Raw genomic sequence first — 11,796 nt, 5'->3', positions numbered from 1 at the left:
TTGTGTACAACCACAGTACCCGTACATGGATTGAAATTTGCCTGGTTCCTTTGGAACTGGCATGGCCTGCTTTACACGCCTCCTTCCCAACCTGTGCCTGGGCAATGAAACCAGCAAACTGATTAGCTCATCTATAACAGGATGCCATTTGCGTTGTAGCAAACTGGATTGGCTCCTTGTGCTGCATCCTCCCTCTGCTGTAAAGGAACTTCTAAAAGGATGATAACCTGTTAGGTTGTTTACATAGCATGGCATGCCCCCCCCCCCAACCAAAAAAAAAAAAAACAACTCACACTAATTATATCTGCCTCGAGTTGAGCTTTAAGTACAGATGGAAATCTATTAGTCACATTTTTGTTTTGGACAATATACATCACAATGCTGTACTCAGTTCAGAGAGCAGAATACGAGAGGGGCATGATTTAACTTTTTATTTAGTGCTTAAAAAAAAAAAAAAGATAAACTGGTTGCTAGAGCACCACAAAACAAATTCACAAGTTTCATGATACAAACTTTCTAGCTACAAAACAAGAGACGCACAGAACAAATGCTTTTAATTCTAAATACTCAATATATGGTTCTTAAACAACAAAACATGCAACAGCGGAAGTGCCTTATACATATATAGTTTCATTTAACAATTATCCCCAATCCTCCTCTTCTGCCTGAGCCACAGAAGGGGAAAATCCTGAAGTGCTGAAATCTTTCCTGGATTCTCCTTTCTGCATTAAAAAAAGAGAGAAAATGTTAAGTACACAAAAGTTAAGAAACTCACAGCCAAAACAGCTATGCTTTCAACTTAAGCAAAGTTACCTGTAAAGTGCAGCAAAAAAAGGTCCCAAGAGAAAGGTTATACTATACTTTCCTTAAAGTACAGTGAGGGACACGTGAAACATTTTACTGCTGCACACAGAAGGGTTGGACACTGGCAAATTAAAAACAAACAAAACTGTACGACAGTCCAAGATATCCCCTCCTACCGCTAGCAGGCCTCAGTTTTGTAGCAAGCTGTAACAAGAGCTTGATCATAAACATAGGGTCGAGACTTGTGTCCCATTAAACTGCAGAAAAGAATATTAACCACTTGAAGGCCAAGCCTCTTCTGGCACTTTTTGTTTAAAACAGTATTTTTAGTCTAGAAAATTACTTATAAACCCCAATCATATTTTAGCAGACACCCTAGGCCCTAGGGAATAAAATGTTGATCATTGCAATTTTTTGTCACATGGTATGTGTGCAGCAATTTTTCAAAACGCAATTCTTTTTGTAAAAAATACACTAATAAATTAAAAACTAAAACACAAGACATAACCCATTTTTTTGTAAAATATGAAAGAAGATACGCCAAGTAGATAAATACCGAAGATGGCTTGCTTTAAAATTACGCATTCTCGTGGAATGGCGACAACCTACGGTACTTAAAAATCTCCATAGGCGACACAAAGATTTTTTTAAAATTTTTTATAACAGGTTACCTGTTTGAGTTACAAAGGATGTCTAGCGCTAAAATTATTGCCGTCGCTCTAACGTTCACCGCGATACCCCACATGTGGTGCAAACACCGTTTACATACGTGTGCGACCTATATTCGCATTTGCTTCTGCCAAGCTTTATGGGGAAGCTTTAATATTTTTTTTATACTGTCCCTTTAATTTTTATCACTTTTAATCCTATTACAAAGAATGTAAAACATCCTTGTAATAGAAATAAGGCTGACAGGTCCTCTATATATGGAGAGATCTGGGGTCAAAAGGACCCCAAACCTCTTTACCTTTAAAAGCAAAAGATGTGAAAAAAATATATTTTGTTCCTTTTACTTTAACCACTTCAATACCGGGCACGTAATTTTTTTACATGCTGTAAAGTACGTACATTTTTTATAATTTTAAACTTTTAAACTGTTACCATAGTAACATTGTACTACTCTGAGAAGTGATCAGGAATTTTTTTTTTTTTACACATTAGGTTTGCTTATAGCAGTGTATTACATTGCTATAAGCAAGCATTTTGCCGAATTAAACCAAATAATTTTGTCCATTTAGTTATGATTAGTCAAAGCTTAGTGGTTAAGGCACAGGAAGTCTAACCTTAGGGAAATTCAAAAGCAGTCCAACTGAAGGGTAGGCAACACAGCAAACACCAACAGGCCCAAGAAAACGAGATGACTGGGTATGGTCTGCAGCTTAAAAACGCGCCTGAAACTGGCATCAGACGAGGACTCGATGTCCACCTGTTGGAATGTGTCGTCAGAAAACTGATGAGCTGTTGAGTGTTTTGAAGTGTCGCCCATGGGGATTTTTGGGTACCAGAGTTTTTTTTTGTGTGCAAAATCACAGGCAATTTTAACCTGAACAGGTTTGGTTTCTATTTACTCGATGCAGCCTCAGTGGGATCCTTGGGATTTTCTGCTGCATTGGCTATATTTTACACTATTGACTCCGTTAGCTCAAGAGTCCAATGTGAAGAGCAAGGATCTCAGTGGTGGAGGGAATGTCAAGCATATCGTGTGTCTTTGGATTTCTGTCTTCCCACAGGTGGAGCTCTCCTTGCTGTTCATCTTATGAAATAGTTTGGACTTCCTTTATAATTCCTGTGGAATTTTGATTGGACTTTTTTTGCGCTGCACTTCCTTTTAACTATAGAAAAATAACCTATTTTTTTGCAACTGAAAACTACACCGGACTCTTTAAAATCGGATGCAGCTCTTATCACATCTGATTCGCATACATGTGAACAGAGCCTTAGGGTCTAGACTTCCTACCATACTCTCCTTTTTAACATATATTACCTGTCTGTCATCTGTGGATGCAAACTTTGACCGTGGATTGTAGGCAGATATCCCATGGGCACTGAAGGCAACCTCTTCAAGCCAAGCAGGCACTTCTTGGTGTGCCTGTGCAAACAGTAAAACACACTGTTAAGAAATCACTAAGAGGATTACTAACTAATAACAAAAATGTTATACACTATTGCCACACCATCAGCAATGCATGTTGAACAAGTTTTCAGTGGAGTTTTCACGTGGAAATGATCACATGAATGAATGGGTAATAGAGAATAGTGATATATGACTCATTCTATAAACGGTCTGGTGAGTGGTTGTGCACCAGGGTTCTGTCTTGGGATCAATGCAGTTGGATTTGTTTATTAATAATATATAGGTTTGGATTAGGAGCTCAATTTAAGTGTTTGCTGACGATACCAAATTATGCAGGGAAATAGCTTGGGACAGGATAGCATCATTTGGGTGCCAAAAACACACACAAATTACACATTAAAAAGGGCTCCCCTGGTGGATTCCTTGATGGAAAAAGATCTGGAGGGGTGCTTGTGGATCACAGCATGCAGTGCCAAGCTGCAGCAAATAAAGCTAGCAGAATACAGTCGTGCAATAAAAAGTGCATGATTTCAGAGATAAATCCGCAATTCTGTCTCTTTACAAAACCCTGGTTTGGCAGTGCGCGAAAACAAAACACCTGCAAGTGAACAAAAAAGTGCACGTGGAAAAGCATGCACCAAAGAAGTGCACTTAAGGGCGTGTCTAGTCCCTGGGGCGCAAGGCAAACTTGTGTTCCCACCTTACCAAAAGGCCTGGCAGAACCTTCTAAGGGTCAGCAGGAAGTCGACCACCAAGAACTAGGTAAGGCGCTCTCTCAAAGAGAGACCCAAGTGGAGAAGGGAACCTAAGGGCCACACATCCTCCCCCTAGACTTCAGGGTGGTGCCTTGAGGACCCACACACTCCATCCAAAGTGAAAAGAAACAGACGACAGTGCAAAGTGACCAACACGTGGAGAGAAAAAAATAATTTAAGTGCCAGTGCATTGACTAGGCCTTACGGCCTTGTAACAAGTGACCTAGACTAAGCCAAAAGGCCAAGGAGCGGTGTGCAGAAAAAGCAACATGTGACATGGCCATGTGCTTGTTTTCACCATGGGTTTCTTAGGCATAAGTAATACTAATATCACCTCTGGGGCTGCCAGGGGGCACCAACACCATGGGGCTCTGTCTTGCCTGCCCATGACCAGACAGTGCCATTCAATCAGGAGGCACTGGACCCTTTAGAACCATCAACGCCAGGGAAGTATTACTGGCCCACACCTACCATGGGTGCATGTTCCAGATACCTTAACCCATTGGTAAAGCCCACAGGACCCACATCATAACAGCAGATACTGTACAGCCAGCCAATCCTACCAAAAGGCCTGTATAGCACTCCTACTAGACACTGATAGGAACAGATGCTACACTTGATCTTAGACAAAGGCTGAGAAGCAGCAGTTCAAGACAAAGTATACCTAAAAGGCATTTTTTTTTTTTTTTAGTTCTGGATAGAGTGGTCAGGGATTAGAACACTTGTCATGATTTAATTGCTGCGCTTTAGAATATTACACAATAAATGCGTGCTGAAAATTAAAACAAACACATGTAGTGTTAATGTGAGGTATGTGACAGATGAGATATGACAAAAATAAAACAATAAATATGTCAATGAAAACAATAATAAAGTGCTCATGTGCATCAAAGTGCTTTGTAACACAGATATAAGTGTCCGGTGGTATATAGGGGGAGGGGCCAGGACGGTACGAAAGGCAGTCTGCCTAGAAGGAAGCATACACCATTCCAAAACCAGCTGCTGTAATATTTCATGCCATACAGAGTGGTGCACTGATGCACTTGGTACATGTCAGTACCCCATTGGGGGATTGTTCTTATTTGTTTAATAAAAAGTTTAACGCGATATCACACTAGCGAGGCTTTTTATTTCCCATTATTCCCGAGATACTGCGTGGGAAACCCAGGATCCTGTCACCATTATAGAACCCAGGGGTGGTTCACAAGCATGTATTGACTGAGCATAATTGTGAAGTCACATGCTCCAAGGTGAGCATTCAATACCTAGGGGGTCACTGGAATAAGAGCACAAATGCATGATCTGCAACACCTGTCAATCATTTCTAGACGCATGGATTTATAAGCATGTCAGCAGTGCTATTATTGATTACCACGCATATGCACTTTTTTCCAACAGGACTGTCACAGCATTGTTTATAAAAAGACTTGTTTTTTGCACAATAGCACTTTTTGCTATTTAAAGTGTGACTAGTGTTGTTCCCTATATACCACCGGACACTTATCTGTGTTACAAAGCACTTGGATGCACATGAGCACTTTATTATTAAAGTTTTAATTGACATATTTATTGTTTTATTTTTGTCATATCTCATCTATGTCACATTAACACTACATGTGTTTGTTTTAATTTTCAGCACGCATTTATTGTGTAATATGCTAAAGCACAGCACAGTGCACTTGCTTGGTTTGTGATATCTATTAGGCTTTGGGTTGATTGAGGCTCACAGGAATTTTATTACTTTCCATGAAATAATTGCTGCTTGTCACCGTTAGGGAGATTTACACCCTATTTGTCATGTTTACCATCAAAGAAAAAAAAAAAAAAAAAATCACAAAGCCCTGCCTCCCGGGATCAAACCGCTTAAAGGGCCGGGAGGCGCTAAAGAGCTTAAATTAAAAATCTAAGCATCATATAACGACAATATAGTCTATTAAAACAATTTCCTACTCTACAACTAGTCACATTTAGATTTTTGTTTAAAAAAAGTACGTAGAAAAAAAAAAAAAAAAAATCAAACATACGTCAGAATATTCCCTCATTGCCATTGAGTTATCCAATTTAACTCAAAAGCTCTTAAAATTTACTTCAACCACGTATAAAAACAGGCTTCATCATTACAAAGCATTTACATTTTTGCTTAACCACTTCAGCCCTGGAGGATTTACACCCTTAATGACCAGGCCATTTTTTGCGATATGACACTGCATTGATTTAACTGACAATTGCGTGGTAGTGCAACGTTGTTACCCAAACAAAAATTGATGCCCTTTTTTCCCCCCACAAATAGAGATTTCTTTTGGTGGTATTTGATCACCTCTGCGGTTTTTATTTTTTGCACTATAAACAAAAGAAGTGTGACAATTTTGAAAAAAAAATTTTTTTACTTTCTGCTATAATACATATACAAAAAAAAATTAAATTTGATAAAAATACATACATATCTTCATCAGTTTAGGCCAATATGCATTCTTCTACATGTTTTTGGTAAAAAAATCAAATCCCAATAAGCGTATATTGATTGGTTTGCGCAAAGGTTAGTGTCTACAAAATAGGGAATTTAGGGACTTTTAATTTCTTATTGATTGTTTTTACTGGTAACGGCCAAGATCTGCGATCTTTAGCGGGACTCTGACCCCAAGTGACTCTTTTTGGGGACCAGTGACACCAATAGTGATCAGTGCTAAAAAAATCACTGATCAAAAAGTATAAATGAAACTGGCAGGGAAGGGGTTAACACTAGGGGCGATCAAAGGGTTAAATGTGTTCCTTCAGTGTGTGTTGTACCTGTTGAAGTACATGTGCGGTGGGCAGTCCGGAAGTGGTTGAACGAAAACCATATTCACAAAATATCAGTTGAATTTTTTTTTTTAGCCTGCTCCTCCGAATATGGTTGATGAAAAAAATGTTGATTGGACACCACTCACCATTAGGAAATCTAGTGAACATCTCAAAAACAAACATTTTCAAACAAATTCTACTGATTTAGAGCCTATGTCAAAACCAGGTAAAATCAATTTTTCCAGCTCCTTCTGCTTTTAATCAGTTCAGAACTTACATCAGATAAAACTTTTACAAGTGAACGAGCAATCCTTTGCTCGTCGTCACCTCTTTTATCAAAGAATGAGATTGCTCTTCCTGTATTGCCACAGCGTCCAGTACGTCCAATTCTATGAACATATTCATCTATATCATCCGGGATATCAAAATTGATGACATAACTAACATTTTCAATATCCAGTCCCCTGGCAGCAACGGAAGTGGCTACAATTACAGGACACTGTCCCGTTTTAAAGTCCCTTAGAGCTGTCTCTCGCTCCCTTTGTTCTCGGTCACTGGAAATAAGAAAAATAGGTTTAGTAATCACTAATATATCCAAAACCGATTTGATGCACATAAAAAAAAAAAAAAAAAAAAAAACTTAAACAAGGCAATTGGTTTAAAAGAATGCATGAGAAATCTATTATATTTTGTTTCGTTTATTTTTTTCTAGTTTTCGGGGTCATTCGGTACGATTGAAATTCGTTCTTGCGAATGAATTTGTAAATAAGAAAGAAAATCCGAAATAACCAATATTAACGATTACTATTAAATTATAGGTATTGGAATTTCCTTTCAAATTTGGCCGTTAGTGAACGTAACGAATTACCTGAAAGAACAAATGCTGCATCTAAACGAATGGAACGCAACGAATAAATAAAAAGTTTTTATTATTATTATTAATTTGTTACGTTCATTTAGATGCAGCATTTGTTCTTTCGGATAATTTGTAACTTTGGATAAATTCGTATTAGTTACATTCACCAACATTCCAATACCTATAATGTAATAGTAATAGTTATTAGTTCAGAATTATTTCAGATTTTCAAATTTTCACATTTTATGATTTTTGTTCTTTTGAATTTCAGAAAAATTTGTTTAAACAGGTTTGCCTTAATTTAAATATTTCCGAATTAACGAATTTGTCGAAAAATTAATTCGGAACGAAACTAATTGCACATATATATTTGATTAAATTATACCTAAAGGCAAAACTACTTGTTTTAGACCAAAGTGAAGTAGGATTAGAGCACATCAGGTTCTGTGGGTAAACCCCCCCCCCCCCCACAAAAAAAAAAAAAAAAAAAAAAAAAAACACTATTTTGGGTTGACTAAAACAGGAATTGATAGGATATCTTCCAATGGACACACAAGTTTTGATTACCCAGGTGAAAACTAGGGATTCCCCTCACTTAAAGAATTTCCTCTCACTTCTCCCCTAAAGAAACAGATGCAAAAAGAAAAATACAAAAAGAAAAACCCCAGAAACGTTTTTGTTTCTACATAAACGCTTTCAGATGTCCAGCTGTACTGTGTCCATCCCAGTGTTTAAGCATACCTGGGGGGTACAGGTGCAGCCACACTGCAGGCAGCACCTGTTCCTGCCTGGCATGGTAAAAAGGATGGACATGCTACAACTGGACGGTCCCACATGCAAGGGGGCCTTAAGTTTATGTAATAATATCTTAGAACCCACCCCACCCCCAATATGAACTACCCTTTACCCGTGAATGCTGGTTGATGGGACTTTTTCTTGACAGAGAAACGTAGCAATGAAATCTGCTTTCTTCTTAGTTTTCACAAACACCATTGTGCGTTCACTACCTAAATGAATTAAAACAGAAAAAGAAAAGTACAATACAAAATGAAATTCTAAAAATGAACACGCTCTTTAAAAAGCCCTGAAACGAAAGGACGTTTTGTATGACATTGGAAAAGACATTCTAGATCTCATTGAGGGAAAGAGCAGTTTAAATATTCTCTATATGATATATGCATTAAGGGTAAAATTAAGGATTTTAAGTTTCAGCAGCCAAATGGTTTTGCACATTTTAAGAGTGGAGGTGGTTTGCATATAAACTTTTTATTTTACATTTGGCTGAAGTTCCACTCCAATTACATACACTGCACATTAGGATTCATAATGGCCATTCTTTGGATTAAAAACAAATATGTTGCTACTGATGTTGTTATTTCTACCTATCTCTTGTAAGATTTCCATCAATTTGTCTTTCTTCCCGAATTCTTCAACTTCCATGACCACCTGTTCCACATCACTACAGGCACCACCAACTTGGCCAACCACAACAAACAAGTAATCTGGCTTCAGAATATTTCTGGCAAGGCTGGTAAAAAAAACAAAAATAAAAAACAAATCAATGGTGACAACATACCAGACTCTAAACCTGGAGTTGCTTGTTAGCAAAAGTATAACAAACCAAAAAGAATCGACTACTATAGAGAAAGAAAAAATAAAAAAATTGTATGCACCCTGCAAACCGAGAAAGCTGCAATGAAACATTACAATTCACCATTTATAAGGCCACGTTAGCTGCTTGTCAACCAGCCGCCGCAGTTTTACTGCTGTAGAATGGCACAGCTGGGCGAAACGTCGTTACCTTACGTCGCTTCTTTTGGCCACTAGGGGTGAGCACAGCATGTGCCCAGCAGGCGCGATGACCGCCGGGCACCCTTTATCGCTTGTGACTGAGCGAGAACCAGGTTCTGTGTGTAAACACACAAATCCCAGTTCATTCAGGAGAGTAGACATTTGTTCATACTAAACACCGATCTCTCTCCTCCTCCTAGACAGTCCCATCCCCCCTACAGTTAGAACACCCCAGGGAACACAGTTAACCCCTTGATTGCCCCCAAGTGTTAACCCCTTCCCTACCAGTGACATTTATACAGTAATCAGTGCATTTTTATATCACTGATTGCTGTATAATTGTCAATGGTCCCAAAAATGTGTCAAAAGTGTCCAATCTGTCGGCTGCAATATCGAAGTCCGGATGAAAAAAAATCGCAGATCGCCGCCATTACTAGTAAGAAAAAAAAAAATGTCATAAATCTATCCCCTATTTTGTAGATGCTATAACTTTTGCGCAAAACAATCAATATACGCCTATTGCGATTTTTATTACCAAAAACATCTAGAATATGTATCGGCCTAAACTGAGGAAAAAATGCTTTTTAAAAAAAAAAATTGGGGATATTTATTATAGCAAAAAAGTACAAAATACTGTGTTTTCAAAATTGTCACTCTAATTAAAGAGATACGGGACTGGATTTTATTTTTAAGTAAGTTTCTATCCCAGAACGCTAACATTGCTGAGTGATGAATAGTTGTCTGAAAAAAAGATGCTTGCGTTCTGGGATGGACACTTGCTTACATATTTGCTCCATATATTAGTTCTCATGTCTTTCTGTTGTTCATTATTTCCTAGGTCCCTTTACTTGGAGAACATTAGCGCTTGGTCACATTTGACCTCATCCTATGGTACTTGGGGTCCCTGTGACCATACACTTGACCTTTTGCTCCTCTCCCAATCTTTTAAGATCCCCATAGGCAAGGTGAATATTTTAATCATCACTGTGGATTGATTCAATTGCATTGATTCATTGAAGGTAATGTATTTCCCCTTCCCATTATTGCCAATTAGGCTTTTTGCTTGATCTTTGCTGATTTAAATATATATCTTCCCTATTCTATTATGCTGTGTTGTTTTTTCTAACAGAAAAACTCCCAAATGAAATTTTTGTCCTTCTCTGCAAACCCTGATGGGATTCAAGGTGAAGAGGCACAGTGTATTTGCACAATAGAAATATGAATTTTTCTACCTTCAAATTAAAGCGGAGCGCCGCCGAAAAATTTTTTTTTTTAAAGTCAGCAGCTACCAATACTGCAGCTGCTGACTTTTAAAACATGGACACTTACCTGTCCAGGGCGCCCGCGATGTCGGCACCCGAGGCCGAAGCGTCTCTGTCCTCGGTTGCTGCCGCCTCCATCTTCGGTAAGGGAATCAGGAAGTGAAGCCGTGCGGCTTCACTTCCCGGTTCCCTACTGCGCATGCGCGAGTCGCGCAGCCCAATACGGATGGTCCCTGCTGCCTCTGGGACCCGTGTGTTTCCCAGCAGGCAGCGGGGAGGGAGCAGGAAATGGCGTAAATAACCGCAGATTCTGTGGCTATCTATGCCGGAAGTGGGTACAGATACCTGTAATATACAGGTATCTGTACCCCCCTCCCCCCTGAAAGATGCCAACTGTGTCACCGGAGGGGGGGGGGGGAGGAATCTGATGAGTGGAAGTTCCACTTTTGGGTGGAACTCCACTTTAAGCTATATATAGACTTGAAGCATTTTGAAGCAGTGTTGGGAAGGTTCATTGATTCTTTTCATTTTTTTTTAATTCTCTATAGTCATTACTCTATTTAATGTTGTTTCTATGCCCTTAACTTGTTATATCCTTAATATATTTTGATATTCTCCGCATAATCATGTATGCCAATTGGTACTTTGTAGATGAAATATAATGTGCAACATGAGCGCTTATCAAATCTTTAGTTATCCATAGCTTAATAAATGCCACACCTAAAGTCTCCTGAGGAAGCTCTGCCGAGCCAAACATGTTGAGAAAGTGGTATTTTCTATGCATCATATCTCAGTGGAATAATTGTAGTTGTCCTATGAATTTGTCTCATGTTTTTTAAATATTTGTAATAAAACCTATATGTTTTATCTAATGTTATTGGTGAATACTTTAAAAATATATATAACACCTCAAAAGTCCCAAGGCTTGTGACCTCCAGTCCCGTATCTCTTAAAATAATTACTAATTGGGATGTGGTGTTTTGTTTGATTCCTCTCTTCCATTCTTATTTTTAAAATTGTCACTCTGTTTATAGCGCAAAAAATAAAAACCACAGAGACGATTAAATACCACCAAAAGAAAGCTATATTTGTGGGGGAAAAAAAGGACGTCAAATTTGTTTGGGTACGCCGCGCGACCGCGCACTTGTCAGTTAAAGTGACAGTGCCATATCGCAAAAAAAATTTAAAAATGGCCATGTCATTGAGCAGCCAAATCTTCCGGGGCTGAAGTGGTTAAAACACCTATACACCCACATTAGATGAAAGAGCTTCTTTCACTATAGAAACACATTGTTAAGTCCTTTTAAGATCAGAGTAATCTACTTGGCCAAGTATCAGTATACAATTATTCAACAAGTGCTTTTTAGTTTATTTAACACTGTACCTTAAAAAAATGGATGATTCTCCTTTGTGATAGCATCGGCCGTGACAGGCCCTCTTTATGGAGAGATCTGGGGTCTATGAGACCCTATC

General features: G+C 38.5%; 1 protein-coding gene across 1 annotated transcript in view; it reads right to left on the bottom strand.

The window, feature by feature from the left end:
* Window positions 1-422: 422 nt before the first annotated feature.
* The window catches only part of DDX4 (DEAD-box helicase 4), a 169,409-nt gene continuing 158,035 nt past the window's right edge, over window positions 423-11,796 (bottom strand). Inside the window, exons 21-25 of the mRNA XM_073622831.1 lie at window positions 8,653-8,798; window positions 8,178-8,277; window positions 6,692-6,968; window positions 2,789-2,893; window positions 423-722 (exon numbers count right to left, since the gene is read on the bottom strand). Of these exons, the coding sequence (XP_073478932.1) occupies window positions 642-722; window positions 2,789-2,893; window positions 6,692-6,968; window positions 8,178-8,277; window positions 8,653-8,798 (709 nt within the window). The 3' untranslated portion in view covers window positions 423-641. The remainder of the gene's footprint in view (window positions 723-2,788; window positions 2,894-6,691; window positions 6,969-8,177; window positions 8,278-8,652; window positions 8,799-11,796) is intronic.

The sequence above is a fragment of the Aquarana catesbeiana genome, linkage group LG01, assembly GCF_042186555.1.
Source record: "Aquarana catesbeiana isolate 2022-GZ linkage group LG01, ASM4218655v1, whole genome shotgun sequence".
Lineage (NCBI taxonomy): Eukaryota > Metazoa > Chordata > Amphibia > Anura > Ranidae > Aquarana > Aquarana catesbeiana.
This window is presented reverse-complemented; position numbering and strand designations above follow the sequence as displayed.